We start from the raw sequence: 24,907 nt of genomic DNA, 5'->3' as shown, positions 1-24,907 counted from the left end.
TTGGCCATGGCTTTGGGGACAGTGCTGGAGATGGAGCCCAGGTCAAGGACAGACAGGTTGAGGAGGAAGAAGTACATGGGGGTATGAAGGATTTGGTAACAGGCTACAACGGTGATGATGAGGCCGTTGGCCATGAGGGCAGCCATGTAGATGCCCAGGAAGAGCCAGAAGGATAAGAGCTGCAGCTCCCATGTGTCTGCAAATGCCAGGAGGAGGAAGTGGGTGATGGAGCTGCTGTTGGACATCTGGTGCCTCTGGGCATGGGAACCTGTCACAGGGAAAAAAAGACAGTGACAAGTGAAGGGAGACTTCCTTGAGCAAAATCAACACCATTTCCCACAGACCATTCCCCTGCCCCTTTTCACACCCAGACATCCTTTACTCTTCCTAGCAGACCTTCCTAGCAGACCTTCCTTCAGCTGTGTGGCTGGAGCCTTGCTTGGTGCTGGTCCTGTGGGCGATGAAGAGCAGGGCATGTGCCCATGGGCTCTTGATCAGTCAGCCCCACTCTGCAGAAGTGGGGGGAGGGGGGGGGGGGGGGGAAGGGACCAGTCCTGATACCAACTTTGTCATGTGAAACCTGTGCCAGAGTAGAAATGCCTGTCAGCATCTGCACTGCCAGGGCTACAGAATGGGAATGGTGAAGACACTTTGAGAATATTCAATTTTTGTTTAAAATCTCTACCCTCTCTCCGTCGGTGAGTATTCTTGGATGTCAGAACCTCTCAGCATTGCTGCTGCCCTCAGGGGGAACACAGCGAGCTCTGTGAGGCAAGAGGATTGCCTGTGGGTGAGTGCCTGTGCGGGGAGGTGGTCTGTCCATCTGGTTCCCAGTGTCTCTGGGCTTGCACCTTCCTGAGGTGGAGGGTGACCACACTTCCATGCACCCTGAAAATCCACCAGGCACTGCTGAGAGCAGCCTGACCCACCACAGACCCCTCACCCTTTCTTGAGGTCTCAGCGCCCCGCTTGCAGCCAAGGACACACAGGGCTCATTTCACCCACCCAACAGCATTTTCTCTGTCACAGCATCCCTGCGCTTGTCCGTGGGGCTTTCAGATCAGAAAGGGTGCAAGAGGACAGGTTTGTATTCTGGAGGACAACTCACTGCTTGGAAGCAAATGTCAGGGAGGTACAAAAGGACCCTAAATATAGCATCTAATTCAGGGACAACCAGCTCAATGCCCATCCCCACAGAGGGCATTGTCCACAGCCCCCCAGGTGGCAGGAAAGCTGGGACACTTGTTCCCATGGACACAGCTGCAGGAATGGACCCACAAGATCAGTGTGTGACTCTGCAGCTGAAACACCCATCCCCAGAGAGCCTGACAGCAAGAGCAAGAGAACAGTAACAAATAACAGAGACAATGGAGAAAGGAGGCAAAACAGAGTGAGGGTGCGGCTGAGAGAGGCCAGGGCAAGCGTGCCGGGCACTGAGGGCAGCGTTGCCCTTGCCCAGCTGTGCTCGCCACCTCCCACACACCAACATTGCCGGGCAGCTGCTCTCAGCCCCTGTGCTCTGCAGAGGGACCCCACGGGGCACATGGCTGGAGAGCTGCCCCTCGGCTCTGCTGGAGCTCTGGCTGCAGAGGGGGTGGCTCACACCTCGGGTGCGGTGAATGAAGAGACGGGACGCAGCTTGATGCAAGCAAATGTCAATTTATTGTACAGAAGCACGAGGTTTTATACACTTTCAGAAGCTGCACGTTTTAAATAGATTGGTCCTTGAAGCTAAGCCTTGCATACTAGGCAGTTCCTGATTGGTGGTTAACTACCAGCAATTAACTGCAAGGTGTTACCTTTCCTTGGCGCCATCCTTGGCGCCATCGGTCTCCCACTCCCCTGTGCTCTGTCAACATGTCTCATCATGTTAATTGTTGTCTAGACAAGCTCGAGCACATTCCCCTCAGCTAACTGATTGCCATGCATGGTCCTAGTTTCCAGACTGCTCCTGCATCTCCCCCTTCCTGTTGCACAAAAAGAACCTTTGAAACCGAACGAGTAAAAACAAGGTATAAGTAATAGAACAAATAAAAAACCAACTGAGACATATTATTAATGTCAAAATAACCCACTGTCTCTGTTCCGTACAATTCTACAATTTCCCCTTTTTGTTTTTGAACAGCTAGTACCAGGCTTGCCATGTTCTGCAGGGCCCTTGCAAACATGACAGCAACCAAGGTAACAGCAAACAAACAATACTGCCAATTGAGTGAATGGATGCCAAAAAGGCTGAAATTTTCTCAGATTTTAATAACATGTTGCTGCAATGGGGTGCCTAAAATCCACGCAGCACATACCATCCAAATCCTCACAGCCGTGTCCTTGAACCAACAACAAAAAGCAGTGGCAATTTTGACTCACATGCTTAACTGCCTACCAAACAAGGTGATTTAACTCTTTAATGCTTTCCCTGCTGTTACTCTGGATAAGAGAAGAACCGCTGCGACATGTTCCCATCATAGCCTCCTACTACATAAGCATCTACAGAAAGACAATTATCAACATTCAAAGTGTAAACAATATCATCTTCTTTTGGATTAACATTATACATAGGTGGAAGGGCACACCAAACAAGAACTGGTTCAGTCAAAAATTTCGAAACATCGCATGCCTTCTCTGAACATACCTCTGGGGTCATTCCCTTCATTCCCTCTCTTTTTTATGCAAAGAGAGACACTTTACCATAACAGAGAAGCCCCTATTTACATCTCTGAGCCCGGACACAAACCGCAGCTGTATGCTCCACCAGGCTCAGGGCAGGAATCATTCATGTAGTTACATAGCTATATATCACTACAAGCATGCAGACACCTATTAGACACTAGATAACCATGTTTATCTTTCCTAGTCTCCTTCACAATACCCAGCTGTTCTCTCATCTCTTGTTAGGTCAAATATTCTCCAGTTTCCCCTCCTATCTCTCTCTTCAGACATTCTCTGTCCTCTTTTTTGCTTGTTAATTGCGATGAGGCAAAGGGGGTGTGTAGCTGGGTGACCATGACCTGCTTTATTTTACAATCAACTAAACACTGAATACAGAAAAGAAAAGGCATGGGAGACATAAGGCAAACATCAATAAGGTGGTTAAAGATAATTATAATAAATCCTGTAATACTTTTGAGTCATGGCCCAAAGTTTCCCAGCCATGAGAAGAGACCAAAGGCAACCCGCCCGTGGCTCTGTTGCAGATCTTTGTTTTAAGGCTTTTGAGTTTTGTATACTTTTGTAAATTAATTCACAGTGGTCACTCAGATTCACGTAACACATCCTATCAAAGTCTTCACGCTTGTGTTGATATGGAGAAATAATGTGAAATGGGGATAATGGACATGGATTGTGATTGTATGTGTCTGCTTAAGGAATGTGGGTATGGTGACTAGTCATGGGTGCGGTGACAACCACAGTTTTGAGGAGACACCTGCCCCTCTTCCTCTAACAAAGGGGAGACGGGGAGACGCCTGCCCCTCTTCCTCTAACAAAGGGGAGACGCCTGCCCTTCTTCCTCTAACAAAGGGGCTATTTAAAAGAGAATAAGAAAAGATGAGAGACATTCAAATGCTATCTATAGGGAGGGAGTGCTAAGTCTCCTTGCTGGAAAAGATTGGGTGGTCACAATCACCTGAAGAAGATCGGGTGGTCACAAGGACATGAATCACCTGAAGAAGATCGGATGGTCACAAGAACATGAATCACCTACAAACCTGCAAGACCACCACATTCCAGGAAACGGACTGATAAGCTAATTAACATACGAAGCGGGGTTTAGGTAACAAATATGTATAGGCGTTAATTGAATATTCATTTGTTCATTGTATAAATGTGAGATGGTTCGTCACTTCGGGTATGCACGCTTGTGGAGGAGCGATCCCCCGTGCATCTGCGCGCAATAAACATACCTACTTTATAACTTTCGAGTTATAGAGTCTAATTCCGCACGTCAGTTTGGCGAGCCAGGCAGGAGGATTTCTGCTCGGCTGAGGGACCAGCTGCGGAGCGGACGCTCCTAGGCGCGCCCCGGGAGATTTCCTCGGAGGAGCCTCCTCTTCTCAGCTGTTCACCCGGGAGCAGAAGAGAAACCCCTGGATCCGCGGATAAAACGGTATGTTTAGTAACGGGGCGGCTGGTGAGACGCACGGAGACGTCCGGCGCGCAGCGTAGTCCCCAGGAGGAAAGGTACCTTGGGAGGGGGTTTGCTGACCAAGGGGTGGCCGCTAGCGATCTTGAGGGCAGATCGAGCAAACCCGAGGTTACTGCCATTCCTAAAAGCCCGGAGGCCTCGTGACGGAAAGCGGGGGGCGGGACGGAATAAGGCAGAATCTCACAGGAACAAGAGGGACCTCACAGCAAAAGTAAAAGGGAAACTTTTGCGTAGGAAAAAGAGGAAGCTAAAAACTTCCTTTAGGTTGTCTTAAGAATTGGGGAATTCCTGGAATGTAACAACTGAAATAGCGCTCTGTGTCTTGTTTGTTCTATGTGTTGTCTTGTTATATGTTCAAAACTCGGAGTTATGAAATGTATGTTGAAAAATATTAACATTCTGGTAATTTGTGGCAAATAGCGGAAAACTTAACACTCTGCTTAAGACCAGGAAAAATTGGTTTTTGTTTGTTGTTTGTTTTTTGGCAATTGTTCATTGAAATGCATACTTTGTGAACTGTTAGTGTTCCTAAGAGTTTGTACATAAGTGCACGGTACCGTATAACATACTGCTTGTGTGACTGCGGGCTGCCCGGAGAGTGTGAATGGTGTGATTGAGATGCGCATTTTGATTTTCCGTGTATAGCTTAATTATTTTGACTAAGTGTGAGTGCAAGAGTGCTTGAGACAGGCGTTTGAGTGCAAAACGAGTAAAAAGCTCTATCCGCGTTTCCAACCTTGGGTGGCTAAGGCGGTCGGAGAAAAACAAAGTAATTAAAATTGCAAAATGGGAAATGGAAGGAGTAAGCCCTGTGAAAAATCGCCTTTGGGTTGTATATTAAAACATTGGAGAGATATCGTAGGACAGGGTGGTACCAAAAATAGAAGGAAATTGGTTAAATATTGTATTCAGTGGTGGCCTTTGTATAAATTGGAGAGCGATGCGAAATGGCCTCAGGAAGGAGGAACGTTAGATTATAACACTCTCCTGCAATTAATGTTGTTTCTGAGGAGAGAGGGAAAATGGGATGAAGTATCATATGCAGACATGTTCTTTGTCCTCCGGGACAAACCTGAGTGGCAAAAGGACTGCGGCTTAGTACCCCCTCGGGATCCTATGGTACTAGCACTAGAAAGAGAGGACAGGACGGAGCGTAAAGGAAAGTTAAAAAGATGTTGCTCAGCATGTAGTATTGGACAAAGGTGTATCAAATTAAACGGAGAACAAGAGCCCGAATTAAATGATTTATTTAATCCACCTTATAGAGTGGAGAGACAAGGTTCGGCCGGGGCTCCCAGTCCACCCCCAGGCGAACAAGAGGAAGAAATTCCACAAGTTATTTATAAAGAAAACCAAACACCCGGTGCCACACAAGGAAACACAAAAACTGCCATTACGGCTCCAAATAGTCCGGTGTCTTCACGCACCAGACAGAAGTCTATTTTACAGGCACCCCTCCGAGAAGCTGTAAATCCGGACGGAGGAACAATGAAAATAAAAGTTCCGTTCACGGGCGCTGATCTGAGAGAATGGAAAGAGGCTGCCCGAGAATACCGTAATGATCCGATAAAGACGGCACAGAATTTTAAATTTCTAATAAAACAGCACAATCCTGACTGGAGTGATATACAATTATTATTAGATTGTTTGACTGAAACTGAAAAACAATTAGTCATAAAAACAGCGGGGGATCTCGCAAAGGAACATTATAATATAAAGGGAGATAATTATAGAGAATGGTTTCCTTTGTTGGACCCGGAATGGGACCCAAACCGAGCCACTGAAATGGGAAGATTACAAGCATACCAGGAATGGATATTCAGAGGAATGGAAAAAGCAATTCCTAGAACAATAAATTGGGCAGCGTTATATGAGGTCAGACAGGGTCCTTCTGAAACACCTTCAGAATTCTTAGACAGAATAAGAGATGCAATGCGCCGGCACACGTCTCTGGACCCAAATTCGGAGGTAGGCGCACAGCAACTAATATCCCTCTTTTTAGGACAATCACAGGGGGATATTAGGCGCAAGTTGCAAAAATTGAGACCTCCTGAAAATAGAGACTTGGAAAAATTAGTAGAGGAAGCATGGAGAATATTTAGTAATCGAGAAGAAGGTTACAAGCAGGACCAAAAGAAAATATTAGCAGTAGTAAGAGAAAATGAGAATCAAAAATCTAAAGTTAAATCAAGGCGTGGGCTGACACCCCTGGGTAGGAATCAGTGTGCAATATGCAAAAGGACAGGACACTGGAAAAACGAATGCCCTGAACGCAGACATCAAGAAAACACTAAATGGCGCAATAATCAAGGGAAAACAATAGCTCACATGGAAGAAGAAAATTGACTAGCCGACCCATTAATAAAATTAAAATTAGGAGAAGAACAGGAGGAGGTGGAATTTTTAATAGACACAGGAGCCACCTATTCGGTTTTGAACCAGGCTTTAATGCCTTTGGGAAATGATTATGTTTCAGTAAAAGGTGCAACTGGCCAAACTGAAAAGGCTTATTTTTGTAAACCTTTAAAATATAAGTTGGGAAAACAGATGGGGATCCATAAATTCCTATTTATGCCAAATTCCCCAAAGGCCCTTCTTGGTAGAGACTTATTAGAACAATTGGAGGCAACAATCAAATTTAAAAAAGGGGAAGTTACTCTGGAGGTAAATAATCATCAATACATACAGGTTATGAGCCTATCTCTGGCCAATACTCCTATAAAAAGGGAAATTGATACCAGGATTATTGATCAGGTATATCCCGGAGTATGGGCAATTGACATACCGGGACGTGCCAAGAATGCATCACCTGTAATAGTAAAATTGAAGGATGGACAGAGTGCGGTAAGAATTAAACAATACCCACTGAAAAGGGAAGATAGGGAAGGAATTCGTCCAAACATAGAGCGATTCATAGAACTAAAACTACTAAAACTACTAAAAGAATGTGAGTCAGAATTTAACACACCTATCCTCCCAGTTAAAAAACCTGATGGGTCTTATAGGATAGTTCAAGATTTAAGGGCCATTAACAAAATAACAGAGGATCTGTATCCTGTAGTAGCTAACCCCTATACCTTACTTACCACCCTGACACCTGACCTAGCTTGGTTCACAGTTTTAGACTTAAAAGATGCCTTCTTTTGCCTCCCTCTCCATGAAGCCAGCCAAAGAATTTTTGCTTTTGAATGGGAAAATCCCAGAAGCGGTCGAAAGACCCAGCTCACATGGACGGTGTTGCCACAGGGGTTTAAAAATAGCCCCACAATTTTTGGAAACCAATTAGCAAAGGATTTGGAGTTATGGGAACCACCGTCAGAAGAAGGGAAAGTGTTACAATATGTAGACGATCTTCTTATTGCAACCAGAACCGAAGAATCTTGTATTATTTGGACTGTGAGTCTGCTGAACTTTCTGGGACTACAGGGATATCGAGTTTCTAAGAAGAAGGCACAGGTGGTGTTACAACAGGTCACATACCTGGGGTACGAGATCAGTGCCGGACAACGGGTCCTGGGGAAGGCCCGAAAAGAAGCCATATGCCAAGCCCCCCGACCATGAACTGTAAAGGAACTGCAGACATTTCTGGGAATGACAGGATGGTGCCGGCTTTGGATATGCAATTATGGCTTGCTTGTTAAACCATTATATTCCCTGATAGCAGCTAACCAGAAGGATCTTCAGTGGGATGCTGAATCAGACAGAGCTTTCCATGAACTGAAGAAAGCCTTGATGTCGGCACCAGCACTAGGACTTCCTGATGTGAGTAAGCCATTTTTCCTATTTTCCCATGAGAAACAGGGAATGGCATTAGGAATACTGGCACAAGATTTGGGACCATACAGACGGGCAGTGGCATACTTCTCTAAACAGCTGGATGCCACTGCAAAAGGGTGGCCTGGTTGCCTGAGAGCAGTAGCAGCCGTCATCCTAAACATCCAAGAGGCCCGGAAGTTTACCCTGGGCCAGAAAATGACTGTCTTAGTATCCCACACAGTGTCTGCAGTCCTTGAAACAAAAGGGGGGCATTGGCTCTCCCCACAGAGATTCCTAAAATACCAGGCCATAATGGTGGAACAAGATGATGTTGAGATCGTGACTACAAACATCGTCAATCCAGCCTCATTTCTTAATGGGAATATTGGAGAATCAGTCGATCATGACTGTCTAGAAACAATCGAAGCCACTTATTCTAGTCGGACAGATCTCAAGGATGTTCCTATTAATGGAGCTGAACATTGGTTCACGGATGGGAGCAGCTATATGCTGAATGGAAAGCGACATTCCGGATATGCTGTTACAACCTCTGAAGAAGTGATAGAATCGGGGCCGCTACCAGCTGACACTTCGGCACAGAAGGCTGAAATCATAGCCCTTACTCGAGCTCTGGAAAGAGCTCGGGGAAAACCTATAAATATTTGGACTGATTCTAAATATGCCTTTGGAGTGGTACATGCTCATGGAGCAATATGGAAAGAAAGGGGACTGTTAAACTCCCAAGGAAAAATCATCAAACATGCGGAAGAAATTTTGAAACTCCTAAATGCGGTCCAGCTTCCTGAAAGGGTGGCAATTATGCACATTAAGGCACACCAGAAAGTGAGCACAGAATTGGAAAGAGGAAATGAACTGGCAGACAGGGAAGCAAAACAGGCAGCCAGAAAAGCAATCAAGGTAGAGGGTGCGCTAATACCCGATGGACAAATATCTCTAGAAGGTAAACCAGACTATACGAAAGAAGATCGCAAACTAATTTCTGACCTAAAGGGATCATATAATGAGGAAGGGTGGGCTATAATCTCACATGGGAGAATAGTGATTCCTTCCTACATGGTATGGTCAGTGGTCAGGGAAGAACATAGAAAAAGGCACTGGGGGGCAGAAGCTCTATATAAGGATCTCACTAAAAACATAATAGCACGAAATTTGTATACTACTATTAGACAAGTAACCCAACAATGTGATCTTTGCCTCCAGACTAATCCTAAGATTACCAAGGGGCCAAAGTTGGGAAAAATTGGGAGAGGAAATGTTCCTGGGCAACACTGGCAGATCGATTTCTCGGAACTTCCTAGAAAAGGGGGGTATCGATATTTATTGGTACTAACAGATACCTTTTCAGGTTGGCCAGAAGCCTTCCCGTGCAGAACTGCTAAAGCCCGGGAAGTGACCAAAATACTACTCCAAGAGATAATACCTAGGTTTGGAGTCCCAGTGGTAATGTCCTCGGATAGAGGACCACATTTTGTGTCCAGAATAGTGCAACAGATCAGCCACCATCTAGGAATAGATTGGCAATTACATACCTCATACCGACCACAATCGAGTGGCCAGGTGGAAAAGATGAATCATCTAATCAAACAACAGATTGTCAAGTTAGGCCAAGAAACAAATCTAACTTGGCCCCAGTCTTTGCCATTAGCTCTTACACGAATTCGAACTAGACCGAGAGCAAAAGAGGGGCTTAGCCCATTCGAAATTTTATATGGACGACCCTATGGGGTACAAAAGGGGATGTCTTCACAGATTGGTGAAGAAACAATGACTTCCTATATGGTGGCACTAAACAAACAACTAATAAGAATTGAGAAGCATGTGATGGGAACACGCAGTAGGGGTCTGGATGGACCTGTTCACGATATACAACCAGGAGACTATGTATACGTTAAGTGTTTTGCAGATAAAACCCTGGAACCACAGTGGACCGGACCTTTTCAAGTCCTACTCACCACCTACACTGCAATCAAGGTTGAGGGACAGAATTCTTGGATTCACCATACCCGGATTAAGAAAGCCCCTGCAACTTCTTGGAAAGTAACCCCAGATAAAAAAGAACTGAAACTCAAATTTACTCGGACAAATGGGAACAATGTGGGTGGCAAATTTTATGACAATGCTACGGAGGTAGAAAGAAAACTCCAGTCATGGTGGAATATGGTGAACTTTACCTATGACCCCAACACACACACCATCACAGCTTTTGTGTTAACCATACATAATGCAGTAATAATTACCATACACCCCATTGTAGCCCTTGGAATTAACCATAATGGGGTGCTCCTATACCCTTTTGAACATAGAACATGGGCCAGAAAGATAGGCGACAAGTGGCAAACAGTAGATTTAGAATCTTGTATTATGCGAGAACAGCAGGGCTTCCTCTGTGAAAGCAATACTATAATGGCTCAGGATACTTGTTTAGATACAGATCAGAAAATATGTCATTTCGAGGCCCGACCAAATGCAAACTTGAAAACAGTAATTATATATGCAGGGAAGGGATGTGCGTGTTTGAGAACTAAGTGTAACACAATAACCATAGATGGGGAGGTAAAAGAGACTGCACAGTATTCAAATTATTGTATTTGTAATTTTACTACTATCACAGGATGCGATTTTAGTTACTCAGCCCCAGTAGTGTCTCATCAATTCTTAAAATCCAATTTTACCCTATCACAGATAATAATTCCTACCCCCATAGGACTAAATATAAGCAGTATAAAAGAACTATTAAAACATGCAGATTTACAACGTATACTGGAAGAAACCAAAGAAAAGGGACATGAAACTCTTCTTACGATCCATCATGATGTAGAGGGGATCAAGAAAGTTTTAAAAAAGGTAGAACAGGATGGAAACCATAATTGGTGGGATACTCTCTTTGGCTGGTCACCCTCTGCAACAGGAATTCTTAACACTATGGTACACCCCATTGTGATCTTATTGATCAGTTTAGGAATTTCCTTAATACTAACCATTATGTTATATTTGTGGGTTTGGAGAATGTTTAAAAGAGTAACACTTATGTATGATGCTTTATATCATTCGGGAAGGCTGCTTAAGTAAAAGAATTTACTTAATTTAATAGAAAAGGGGGGATTGATATGGAGAAATAATGTGAAATGGGGATAATGGACATGGATTGTGATTGTATGTGTCTGCTTAAGGAATGTGGGTATGGTGACTAGTCATGGGTGCGGTGACAACCACAGTTTTGAGGAGACACCTGCCCCTCTTCCTCTAACAAAGGGGAGACGCCTGCCCTTCTTCCTCTAACAAAGGGGCTATTTAAAAGAGAATAAGAAAAGATGAGAGACATTCAAATGCTATCTAGAGGGAGGGAGTGCTAAGTCTCCTTGCTGGAAAAGATTGGGTGGTCACAATCACCTGAAGAAGATCGGGTGGTCACAAGGACATGAATCACCTGAAGAAGATCGGATGGTCACAAGAACATGAATCACCTACAAACCTGCAAGACCACCACATTCCAGGAAACGAACTGATAAGCTAATTAACATACGAAGCGGGGTTTAGGTAACAAATATGTATAGGCGTTAATTGAATATTCATTTGTTCATTGTATAAATGTGAGATGGTTCGTCACTTCGGGTATGCACGCTTGTGGAGGAGCGACCCCCCGTGCATCTGCGCGCAATAAACATACCTACTTTATAACTTTCGAGTTATAGAGTCTAATTCCGCACGTCAGTGTCCCTGTGCTAATAATAAAAATCAATAGCAACTCGGTTCTGTAGCAACATATGATGGACAGAATCAACATCTGTTAATAAGCCAGAAAAAAAAATAGTATTTGTAGTATTTGTTTAGCAAGCTAGCAGCCTAATTTACTAAGCAAATTAAGAGCGTGTTATATTCTTACAGAAGAGATTAGAGAAGCAAAAATGTGTTACGCTGCATTCCAGAACTCAGCCTGAGAATTACAGTCTGCTGTGAGTTCTGCGTTACAATCATTTGACACATGTTGGGGTTGCGATTGTGAAAGTTGCCCATTTAAAATTCTCATTGGCATTATCACAGCTAGTTGTTTTAAAAGCATCCCTTGAGCTTGCTGATGTTCGACTTGTTGCAAAATATTCTGAAGCCAATCAATAAAGTTAGTATTACAGTTAGTGACTCTCTAGGACCCCGCAACACTGTGGCAAGACTCCCGCATCCGGACTGCCTTAATAGCCATCTCATTCATTTGCAAACAGCTGTTCCTGGGATACCTTGCCTGAGTCACAGAATCGGCACAGTTAATTTTCTCCAGCCAACAGCTCATAGTTAACAGCAGTTCCCCGATTAAGGTTTTCAGTCAAGGCCACTACACATAGCTCACAAAAATCAGATAACCACATCATATACTGTATCAGTTAGTACCATACAAAGCAGTAACTTCCAATCCTGCAGTGTGAGTGTACAAGGCTCTGCCATCACTTCAGGAAGGGACAAATAACAAATGTATTATGAATCCTCCCTTCCCGCACTGCTTTGCTTAACTCTTTAACAGCCTCGTATTGCACAGGCTGCCACTCTGCAGGTTGATTTGTCTGACAAAATACTGAACATGCCCTAGCGACTCCCATAACCCATCACTTAAGTGTTTCCCACTTGCATTCCTGCCACCGATCCCTCAGACTCCCTTTCACCCTCCCCAAAAATACAGTCAATGCATCAGGAAAGACAAAGGGGTGGGGGAAAGGTCTAGCTCCTTTTCCAGATCTATAGGACCTGGATCAAAAGGTTTATCAGTGTCAATGGAATCATTGTCCGAGTTGTCCTGTTCCCGTGCTTGGTCCTGTGTTGTGAGGGTCGCTGCAATCAGTGACAGAAGCTTTGGGGGCAGAGGAGGTGTGGACAGAATCACCATTGCTGACAGTGTGTTGAGAAGAGTCGCGCTGTCGGTGGAATTTACAGCCTCCTCCAGTTCAGTGCTTACACTGTTTGTGGAATTTACAGCTTCCTCTGGTTTAGCACCGTTAGCAGAATTAGTCCACACTTGGTGAAGAGTAGTCAGAATTTGCCACCAAGGTGCTAAATGCATTCCCGACACGGAGTTCCCCTCCGCGGCAGCATCATACAATTGGCTGCTGTATGTACACATTTTCATTTCTTTCAAAGTCTCTAAAGTTTCTTGGCTGCTCACCTGTCTTGATGAATACAGGTGTTATCCTCGGGGTTTAGGTTGTCCGCCTGTCCAGACAGCAAGACGATCGTTCAGCCAAGCCGTCTCCTCCGGAACGCAGCCCTCTTCCACGAGCTGTCTTTTTTTACCAACCAGTTCCGTCCTTATTCTTCCAAGGCTTCGGAACACCACCATAGGGGTCACCATTTGAGGAGACTGAGGCACGGACTCCCTGATCTGACTAGAAGACCCTTTATGAGTCCATAAATGTCTCTTTCTGGGGACGAAGCCTGATTCCCCGTTACAGATTTCCCACAGCTCACCTCTCAACTCCGGAGGGATTTCTGGCCGGCTCCTGCTTCCTTTCAGCAGATCATTCAAAGTTCTGTGGGATTCGCTGCATGTCGCTCAGATAGGCGATTCGAGAGCCCTTCACGTTAGATCCTTAAACGCATCACGTCGGGGTCACCAATTTGCAGCGAATGAAGAGACGGGACGCAGCTTGATGCAAGGAAATGTCAATTTATTGTACAGAAGCACGAGGTTTTATACACTTTCAGAAGCTGCGCGCTTTAAACAGATTGGTTCTTGAAGCTAAGCATTGCATAGTAGGCAATCCCTGACTGGTGGTTAACTACCAGCAATTAACTGCAAGGTGTTACCTTTCCTTGGCGCCATCCTTGGTGCCATCCGTCCCCCACTCCCCTGTGCTCTGTCAACACGTCTCATCATGTTGATTGCTGTCTAGACAAGCTCGAGCACATTCCCCTCAGCTAACTGATTGCCACGCGTGGTCCTAGTTTCCAGCCCACTCCTGCACTTGGGACCCCCAGCCCTGAGGGCAGAGGCTTTGCTGCGGGGAGAGCAGGCCAGGGGGATGCCTCAGAGGAAGGGCTCTCTCAGTCCCTGATATTATCCCAGCTGGCACAGGATTTCCCTCCTGGGAGGTGTTTCCCTGTGCCAGGTCTTTCCCTGTCAGTGCTCACAGACCCCATCCGAGCCTCTGTGCACTGGCTCCGCACAAACCTGCCTGTCTGCAGGGCACTGGCTGGGCGCAGGGTCCTGTCCGCAGGGGGAAAGGGCAGGTCAGAATGACCCTGATGGCTCCAGCAAAGGTGCTGCTGCTGCTGTTCATAGACAGAGGAGTGGCTGAGGGCACTTCAGGAGGCTCCTGGCAGATCTCATCACTCACAGTTCCAGCTAGGAGTCTAAGTGACCTCTTCCAGCTTGAGACCTCCTTTTTCATCTCTCCCTTCCCCCTCCTGCCCCCAAGAGCAGGAAAATGAAATCACAGACTGAGGAGAGCCCTGTATTACGATACCGATCTCTGCCCTGACCTTCCTCATGAAATCAGACTTCCAGACATGTCCTCAGGTAACCTAGACCTGAGAGCAGCCCTGAACCATGCAGCATAGAGGAATCCTTCCCTACTGGGTGTCACGCAGTGTCACCACTGAGCTGTGCGAAGCTGCTGGGCAGGGTGAGAGCTGCCCCTGGCAGGCAGCAGAGCCCCTGCCCCAGCACACAGCCCCCTGGGCTGCAGGGACCCTGCTGGCAAGGACAGCCCTGGGCACCCCTGCCTGCACAGCCACCTTCACAGCCCTGCAGCCGGCCCTGGCACAAGGCAGCCCACATGCCCTGGCCCTCCCACGCTGCAGCAGGGAAGCCCTGCTCTGCAGCACACTGGCCTCCTCCACAGCAAAAGGCTCCCACACGGTCCCACAGGCTGGGCCTGCCCCAGCTGCTGCAGACCTGGGTAGGAACTGCAGAGGCATTGCTCTGTAGCCAGAGACTCACCGGGTCAAGGGCTGTGAAGATTTCTCCAACAGTGAGCTCTCAGCATCCTCCCAACATCCCAACAAGGTCTGCTTTTGAGCTCTCCCTGCCTCCCTCCTCTGCCCCTCTGGGCTCCCTCCAGGTGTCCCTGGGGCTGCAGGGGAACCTGCTGGGGAGCAGCCTGATGCAATCACTCATGCTCCTTGCCTCAGCTGGGCAGAGACACTTCTGTCCAGCAGTGGCATTTCTCTGAGGAGATAAAGTTTTGTGCATGAGTATCAACTTTTGGTAACCCATTACCAGACAGGACACCAGGAAGACTGCAGCAAAGGATCTAAGTACTCCTAAACAGCATGTGTGTGCGTGTGTGTCTGGTGGTTCTACAGGCAGGGGCGGGGAGGATGTCTTCAGTGCTTCAGTAAGCATTGCAGAGTCAATTGAAGCTCTTCCTTGCATAGTCCTAGGGGTACAAGGACTCAGCTCTCCTTTGCCCAGGCCAGGTCTCTGCTCTGAAGCAAAGCCTTTGCACCCACGGGCTCGGGGACACTTGGTTCCAGGTTTCCTCATGGCAGAGCTGGGCTGGTGCCACAGCTGGGAGGCTTCAGCCCAGATGTGCAGCAGTGCCCTCAGCCAGGGGCCCACGCAGAGGCAAGTGGAGCCGGTACTGTTGCAGACAGAGCTGTGACACTGAGGGAACCAAGTGCCAAGGCAGGTGGCAGAGCTCAGCACAGCTGCTCTGCAAGGACAGCAGCCTCCAACCATTTCAACATTCAAAATGGAGTTTATACTTCTGAGGCAGTTTCAGGGAATTCTAAGGAGTGTTCACCCCTTCTGCACAAGCCACAGCCTGCCAGTATGTTACCTGGCACCTGCACTCTGCTGCTCTCCTGCCTCACTCCCTCTGGAAGATGAGACTCCACCATTTCTTTGCTTCTAGAACCAAGGTAGACATGAATGATGCAGGATTTTAGATCCAGGTGAGCAGAATTCTGATGCAAAGAACCTGCAGACACTTAAAGAAGCATTGTCACTGTGCTGTCCTGTGACTGTTAGCAGGTGGTTACTTGACCACTGGCTTGCAAGGTCCCACCAAACCTCTGTCTTGGTAGGATCCAAGCCTCTGTCTCACTGATCCCCTCCTTCTTCACTCACCTTGATGTCTATAGGGTTGTTCTCTCACATAATTCTCACTCCTCTCCCTTTGTGTTTTGTCCTTTCTGCCTTAGGTTTATCACAGAGGTGCCACTAGAATTGCTCATTGGATCAGATTTGGGCAGGGGCTGGTCCATTTTGGAGTCAAATGAAAGTGGGTTTATTGCCATGGAGTCAGCACTTGATCTCTTCTCAGCTTTGCCAGCCCTACAAACCCCGTGACCACTCTGAAACCCTTGCCATGTAAACCCACAGCATCTCTAAATTCCCCAATAGGATGTGAGGTTATTGATCCTAAGGCTTCCTCACTCTGGTTAAATAAGACTTTTCCCCTTCCTCTCCCTGATTTAGGTTATTTCACAGCAGAGGTGCGCTGGACCACAGCTGTGTCATCAGGGCCAAGATCAGACATGTCACAAAAACAATAATAATGGGTAACAAGTGTCCAAGGTCTGAGGAAAGCAAAATTTTTTACAGCAGAGCATGCGGGGGTGGTGGACAGAGGTCACTGTAAAGGTGAAATGAGATGTCCCTAATGAGAGCAATCCATGTTGTCCTTGGGGCCAGAGAGATGCAGGGCTGGACTGTGAAGTGCTGGCAGGAGAGGGCATTGCTGCTGTGATGTCTCTGCAGCTACAGAGGACATATGGTTCAGCTGTGGTTGATGTCCAGGAAGGACAAGGTGCTTTTGATTTTGTCCTTGACAATGGACATCCTGTGATCCAGGAACCCTTTGAAAATTATTGGTCTGTTTCTCTATTGCATCACCGTAGCGATTACTTTCAACAGTGCTGGCTAACTGGGGAGGTCCATGAAGACTGAATGTTAGTCAAGTTGTGCTCACCTACAAGACAGGCAGAAAGGAGGATAACTACAGGCCTGTCAACCTTATCTTAGTGCCAGGGAAGGTTGTGGAGCTGATCATCCTGAGCACCAACAAGCAGCAGGTGCAGCGAAACCAGGAGGTCAGGACCAGACAGCATGGGTTTATGAAAGGAAGGTCCTACTCGATGAAACTGATCCTCTTTTGTTACAAGATGACCTGCCCAGTGGATGAGGGAAAGGCTGTGGATGCTGTCTAACTGGACCTTAGGAAAGCCTTTTTGCTCCATCTCCCACAGCATTCTGCTGGAGAATCTGGCTGCTCATGGCTTGGCTGGGTGTTCTCTATGCTGGGTTTGAGCTGGATGTACATCCAAGTCCCAAGAGGGGTAGTAAATGGAGTGACATCCAGGTGATGGCCCATAAGGAGTGGTGTTCCCCAGGGCTCAGTGTTGGGGCCAGTCCTGTTTCAGAACTTTATCAATGATGCAGCCAGGGGGATTGAGTGCACCCTCAGTGAGTTTGCATACAACATCAGGTTGGGTGGGAGGGCTGATGTCCTTGAGGGCAGGAAGGTTCTGCAGAGGGATCTGCACAGGTTGGGCTGTTTGAGTGAGTCCAATTGTATGAAGTTCAACCAGGAGAAGTGCCAGTTCTGCACCTGGGTCGCAACAACCCCACACAACGCTACAGGCTTGGGGGAGAGTGGCTGGAAGGAAGCCTGGTGGGAAAGTACCCTGAGGGTGCAGGTTGACAGATGGTTGAGCATGAGCCATCAGTGTACCCAGGTGGCCAAGAAGGCCAATATCATCTTGTCTGATATCAGAAACAGTGTGGCCAGCAGGACCAGGGCAGTGATCGACCCCCTGTACTCAGCACTGCTGAAACAACACCTTGGACACCATGTTTCCATTTTGGGCCCCTCACTTCAGGAGAGACTTTGAGGTGCTGGAGTGTGTTCATAAAAGGGCAACAAAGCTGGTGAGGGTCTGGAGCCCTGGTCTGTGGAAGAGCAGCTGAGGGGACTTGGATTCTTAGTGTGGAGAAGAGGAGGCTCAGGGGGATCTTACTGCTCTCTAGAACTACCTGAAAGTAGGTTGTAGATGGGTGAGGGTAGGTCTCTTCTCCCAGATAACAAGAGACAGGACAAGAGGAAACGGCCTCAAGTTACACCAGGAGAGGTTTACATTGGGCATGAGGCAAAACATCTTCACTGCAAGGGTGGTCAAGCATTGGAACAGGCTGCTCATGGAGGCGGTGGAATCACCAGCGCTGGAGGTGTTTCAGAAATATATAAATGCAGTGCTTGGGAACAGGATTTAGTGATGGAATTGGCTGTCCTGAGGTAACAGGTGGGTTTGATGATCCTTGAGGTCTTTTCCATTCTAAATGACTCTCTGTTTCTATGATTCTATGATATTGCAAGCCTACCTAGACCAGATGCTGAGAAAGCTGGTCTAGCTCACCCTGCCTTAGTATGGGGGTTGGACTAGATGATACCCAGAGGTCAGTCCAACCTGAAAAGAATCCATAGAGCTAGAAAAGCATATATAAATTGTGTCAGCACCAATACAGGAGTTCATGTGAAGAATGTTTCTCCATTCAAATTACTTTTGTGAAATGTATTTGATCAATCAGGAAGAAGCAAGCCTGCTTTTCTATGGTCAGGTGGTGGGCCAGAAAGAGGGTGATGGGGAGGTATGGTATTAGGAGGGCATTTGAGTCTCAGGAACCCCTAATGCAGGAGGAAGTTCATGGCTGTGAAGGGGCCTGTGAAGCCAGCTCTGTCTCTGGAGGTGACAGGCCAGCAACAGGAACATGTGGCTAGGGAAGTCCCTCTGCCAAGGTAGAGCATAGGTCCTCTCCAGGAAAAGGCCTGGGATACAGATTGTCATGTCCATTTTGCCTGTGTACATGACAAGACAGCAGCAGGCATGTGGTGTAGAAGACCATGTGGAGATTGTTTCTCTGTGGTAAGGGGAAAGACCACCAGAAGAAGCAAACAGTGTTGGTTCCCCGCATAAAGGGGGGTTCCTGCGACCGTAAAGCTTTCCTGGGTAGTGGGAAAAAGCAGGAAAGAGGAAAAGATTTCACAAAGTGTAATATTGAAAATGGAGAGTGGCTATCAGGAGGAACAACCTGCTGTGGTGCAAGAGCTCAGCCAGAGGGAATCTGGATCAGCCCATGGCTTTGTGTTTCAAGGAAGAGCCAGTGAGAGTGGAAGTACCTCAGTGAACACATAGAACTGTTGGGGTGAGAGCAAGGCAGGGCAGCGAGATGGTGCCTACAGCCTGCACGGAAACAGGGGCAGTTGTCCAACCATGTAGAACAGCCTGCGGTGGAGATGGAAAAGGGTTTTAGCAAGGCTGGAAAGCCTGAAGAGAACCCAGCTCTTTGTCCCCTTGGCTATGGCAGCTGTTTCTGACACTGAGGCCTGTGAGAAGACAAGTTGTCCTCATGGCACTAGAGCATCATTGCCTCCTTGCAGCCCCATGGGGAAGCTGGAAGTTGTTGTGCCATTGTTGTCCTTAACATGGCATTGGATCCCCCACCTTCCATGGTCCCCAGGAAGAGCCCTGATCCCTGTGTGAGGGACAGCACTGACCTTCCCACAGGCTGAAGGTCATGGCTTGGCCTTTCTGCTTCATCAAGCAAGCAAGCAAGCCAAGGCTTTGCTCAGCAGCAGAGCTGCCTGCACAGCCCCTTTGCCTACCTGCACTCACAGCCTCCAAGGATGAGCTCTAACAAGGCCATGGGGAGGCTTTCTCAGTCATGGCCCTCAGCGGGGCTTGTTAATGCTTCTAGCGACTTTGGGGTTTGCTCCTAACTTGGTGTTCTTGAGAGTTTTCCTCAGTCTCCTCTGAACACCTCAAGTTCACAGCACCACAGACACCCTGGGCTCATTACGAGGCAGAAAGCCCTTAGGAGCCCTGTCTCCTCCATCAGGGACATCTGGTTTTCAAGTTTGGCTGGTACACTTAGTGAGGTAAGTTTCAGCAGTATAGTGAAAGAGAAAGGCAGGTAATGAACACTTTGGAGAAGTGATAGAAGGCTTTTCCAATTGCTCTTGATGCAGAGTGTCTCCTGAGGAGGTGTGGACAGGTAGGGAAAGCAGTTCCTGGAGCTAAATACTGTGTGGACAGTCTTGCTCTTCACATCTCCAGCCTCACTATGAATATAGCAAGTTCTTGGCAATAATTATTGGCTGCTTGTAAACAGAACTAAAAGAGGGATTGCTAACAGGGAATGGTAGATGGTGGTGGTGGTGAGGGGACTGGGATAGAAATTAATAAATAAAAAATACATTTCTCAGCTGTATTATTGCTAGTTCATGCAGATCCCCATGAGGCCCATTGCCACAACTGAAGAGTTGCCCATAGGGAATATTAGAGACACTACTGAAAGACAGTCCAACTTTTCCTCTCTAAACCTTAAAGCAGAAGCTACATCGGTAGAATGGGTTGGAGTGATCATAGAGGAAGAGGAGAAAGGCATCTGGAGATGAACTTCTTAACCCAGAGCTGTAAATCAGGAAACCAGGACGTCAGCGTACAACAAATGTCTTGAATTCCAGAGAAGGTGTGAACTTTCTAGGAATCATGACAAATATTAGGATGTTTCCAAATCTTTTCTATATCTGTAGAAATTCTCCCACTTTGATATACATATACGCAACAACTGGTATTAACAACAGCACAGACTCTGCCTTGAGACGCCAGCTTCATATCTAATGCCATTCCATTTTGCACAGCTATAGGGGCTATTCCTCAAACTCCTTCCTGCAAAGCCTTCATGGCACCTGCAGGGTCCTTGGCCATCTCTTATAACTTTTGTGCATCTCTTTATCACTGCCCTCTACAATTCAGGAACCGCTAACCAAGGAGTAACCAAGGCCACAAGAAGGCTGATGATCTGGGCTATCATTATGACATCCATTACATCCGAGAAGCTCATAGGCCACTAGGAGGCACGTGGCCATGAAGGCAAGTTTGAGGTCCCTGGAGTGTCCAGTTTCCTTGGGGGATTGGCCATCAGCAGCCCAGCTGGTTATGGCTGCAGTAAGAAAGGCACTTGGACTCTGAGACAAAGTGTCATTTCAAATGGCCTTGGTTAGAGCAAACTCTACACACAGAGACAATCGTGTCAGCTGTATGCCGTCCCTTCCGACGCCAGGAACATGGAATTTACAGAGGTGGGAGAGTGGTGCAGCAAGTTGTGCAGATCCTGCCTGCAGAAGGCTTATCCCACATTGTCTCCTGTGAGATCTTGAAGTGTTTTCTGCCAGGGAAACCCATTCTAGTCATCACTTCTCGTGTTCTAAGAGGAGATGTTCACTTGGGAGTTGGTAACTGCAGTCCCAGGTAAAGGTAAGGGCGAGCGGTTGGCCATTCACCAGCAGCTTCCTGCAGATTTCTTCTTCCAATATGGCTTATTCTGCAACCCAGGGACACACTCAGCACAGCACAGCCTGAAGGCCAAGAGGTACGTGGAGCACAGCACAGGCCTGTTCAGGTTTCCTGTGACAGTCATCACTAACTCCTCCATTTACAATGGTCTTCTGCTCAGTATCTCCAAACCTCCTGATGAAAGTTAGAAGGAGGACAATGTCTCCTTTATACCGCTAGAGAATGGGACCTGTACTTGAAGGCCTTGGTTGAAGAGAAAGTGGAAGATGATCCCTGACCAACATGGTGCAAATGCTCTGCAGGACTTTTTTTGAACAAAAAGTTGGCAGGAGTGGTGAAAATTCTAGATGACAACTTTGAGTCAAGTATGGGTGAAGGTGGTAGGGTAGAAAGCAAGGGAAGTCAGCAAGACAAATTGTAGCAGGGCTGAGTAGAGAGGAAAGATCACCTCCACCAACTCTTGGGCAGAGCTCTTCCTAATGCAGCCAGGATGCCAGGAGAAAAGAAGGTTTTGGAGACTCCTAATAACAGCTTTCCCATGTGGTCTTGGGTCATATCAGCAAGAAAAGGCAAACAGGTTTATGCTTCTTGTGCATGATGGGAGGATGAGGGCCAACGGGCATCAGCTGAAGCAAGGGAAGACAATCTTTCTCCCCATGAAGACAGTCAAGCAGTGGAGCAGATGTCCCAGAGACCTTGTGCCATGTCCATCCTTTGAGCTTTTCAAGACCCACTTGAAGGAAAGCCTGAGCTACTTGCTCTGACCCTATCGCTGATCCTGCTGTGAGCAGCACATTGGCCTGGACATCTCCTGAGGTCCCTTCCAGCATGAATGATTCTGCATCTCCATCCACCATGGATCTTACCTTCATGATGGGATGGAAACCACTTAGGTTCCCGGTGACTGTTGAAGTTAAACAGAAAGTTGGTCAGATGACATGTGACTTTCTCTTCCCACTCCAAGCTTTGTAGCTCAGATGCAGGGCTGCTTGGCAGGTACCCCCAAACAGCCCTGACTGATTCCTGTTCTTCACCCTTTCCTTCTTTTGTACCTCTTTTCCCATACACAATTGATTCTCATTGACCACCCTTGTATCCTCCCATGCAAGCAGCCCACTTCTCCTTTCCCTTTCCTCCCTGGACATTGTCTGTCTTCCTTTGGTGATTCTGAGCTCTTCACCATGGGAGTGCCTACCAAGGTCAGCATTACCATTGAAGCACTGCCTCCCTTCATTATCTGTGGCATCCTGCAGTTCCTTATGCTGTTACCTTGCCAGAGGCACACAGAGCAGGGTGAGCCATGTCCATCCACATATCAAAAGCTGGTCCAAGTAGCACCTTCCAAAACACTGGGATTGTGAAATTGGGACCTCAGAGGTTTTCCAAGTAGTCATGGTCAGCCCTTTATGGGGGCAGAATAACCCCACCCATGAGGGCACCTGAGTGGCTGAGGTACAAACCCAAGGAGAAGACGGACCTGAGTATTAGGAGGGATGCTTAGGAGCTACTCTTGCATGCTCAGCACATCTAAGGCCATCTGCATGTGGGGCTGAATTAGGGGGTGTGTGGCCACTCAGACAAGGGATTTATCATCCCCCTTGACTCAGCATCATCACCCCTGACACAGCACTGTCGTGGCCTCATTGGGATTATCTGTGTCTGGGCTTTGAGTTTTCTCATTCTGGAGCAGTGGGGAAAAACTGGAGAGGCTGTGGGGGATAACCTGCCTGGATGGAGTTTGGAGCCTGTGGCGAGAGACTGAAGGTCCTGGGTTTCTTGAAACGGGCAAAGTGGAGCCTCAGGGCACCACAATAGATGCATGCATCTGCTTGAAGCGGGGTGTCAGAGATGTCAGAGATAAGGGAGTCATCCCTGATAGTGGGAGAAAGAGACAACCTCCACAAAGTGCAACTTGGAAGGATAAGATTGGATGTGAGGAAAAAAACTGTCCCTCTGAGGGTTGATCTGTGATGCCACAGTTCACCCAGAGGGAGCCTGGATCAGCCCATGGCTTTGACCTTCAAAGAAGAATCAGGGATGAGTGCAGAGACATCAGTGAAGGCAGACAAGCAAGGGTGTGAGGGCTGGGTGGGAAAGAAAGAAATGTGCCAACCGCCAGAGTGGAAAGTGGTACCAGCAGGGACAGTGTAGGGCAACTTGCAGTGGAGATGGCCCAGGGCTGCAGCAGGGCTGAATGGCCCCACAGGGGACTGAGGCCTTTGTCCCCCTGGCAATGGCAGTTGCCCATGTCATCAAGGCCTGGGAGATGAAACTTGATTTGGAAGGTCTTATGTTCTGCCCTCCAAGGGCTTGTGGGTCAGGGCTTGGCCTTTCTGCTTCATTAAAAAAAAAAATAAAATATGGATTTTGCAGCATTACAACCACTGACACAGTACCTTTGCCTACTTGCAGTTCTGGCCTCTAATTAGCTACTTTAACGAGTCCATGGGGACACTTTGTCAGTAAAGGCCCTCAGCGGGACCCATTAATGTCTGAAGGTATTTTCAGTATTGCTTCTGACTCGCATTCCTTCAGTTGCTGGTTCAGTCTTTACTCAGTAGCTCAGGTTCATGGCAGGAACTCCCAGTGCCCTAATGAGGTATTTATCTTTTTGTCATTTCCTTCCAGTCTTGGAGACCTGTGTAGCTAATTGGAGCTGTTCTATTCAGGTAGATAAGAGAGAGGAGTTCAAATTGCAACTGAAAATAATTAATTTATATTAGGGGTTAGAGGGGAGGTTCTAGCAGCATTCTCCAAGTGATAATGATGCAGAGTGTCTCCTCAGGAGGTCTGGAGTGGTAGGAAACACAGTCCGTTGAGGTCTGACACAGGATGGACAACTTTTCTCTCAATGTCCCCAAGCCCACCCCTTTTCTCATTGTTCCCTGGGACTTACATCCCTTCTCCTTACATCAGACTTCTCCCCTCAATTATGCTGATGGTTGCTAGAGCTCCTTTGCACCATCTCCCACCTGTTTGCCTTAGAGCTCTGGCTGCACACAGGCGCAGAAGAATTTTTCATATCTGCAAGCAACGTGAAGAATGATCAAGTGTCATAAATAAGAAAACACCCTCCACAAGCATATGCCAAATTCGAGCTTTCTCTTATGAGGTTGCCTTTCTGCAAGGGACACTCTTATAAGAAATCTTTTAGGCTGGTAGATACGGAAATATAGATCTAAACACAAGGAAAGAGTTGGTTATGGAGACAGATCAGCTGTGGGGAGACATGCAAGCTTTTCCTTCCTGAAGCTAAATACAGCAGCACAGGTGAGAGGTACCTAAAATACCAAAGAATAAGGGGAGGAGAAAACTGGTGAATAACTGAAAGACCTTTGCTGAGACAATCTGCTGAAAAGAAGACTTCAGAAGTCATATATGTCCTCTGGTCAGGTGCAAATATGTTGAAGATGAGAGAAATTAAGGACGTGGTATAACTGTAATAATAATGGTGAAGTTCTGGTATAAAATCACTATTTCTTTGAAGTATCACATTTGAAAGCTCTTTGAATTGTCAGGGGTCACTTATGAGAAAGGACAAGCAAGTGTTGCAACTGTCTTCGAAGGAGTCCATAAGTGCAGCTGGGGAACCACAGGCTGCACAAACCCCCACTGATGAGGGGTGTGCCACCAGTTAGAGTCCTCCTGGGTGACATTCCTGGCACCTGAGAGAGTAACTGTCCAGGTGGATTTCCCAAGGGTAAA

The 24,907-nt window shown here is 47.2% G+C and overlaps 1 protein-coding gene across 1 annotated transcript; it reads left to right on the top strand.

Moving 5' to 3' along the window:
- Positions 1–6,499: 6,499 nt before the first annotated feature.
- On the top strand, positions 6,500–21,479 carry LOC114010368 (protein NYNRIN-like; the record flags this gene model as incomplete). Its single annotated transcript, XM_055793080.1, is given in 2 exon segments — positions 6,500–9,648; positions 21,422–21,479. Coding segments are annotated over 2 exon segments (3,207 nt in total), but the record flags the coding sequence as incomplete, so codon positions are not given.
- Between the last annotated feature and the right edge of the window lie 3,428 nt (positions 21,480–24,907).

This window comes from Falco peregrinus, chromosome W, assembly GCF_023634155.1.
Source record: "Falco peregrinus isolate bFalPer1 chromosome W, bFalPer1.pri, whole genome shotgun sequence".
NCBI lineage: Eukaryota > Metazoa > Chordata > Aves > Falconiformes > Falconidae > Falco > Falco peregrinus.
Note: the sequence above shows the minus strand (reverse complement) of the source record. Positions and strands in the feature narration are given on the sequence as shown.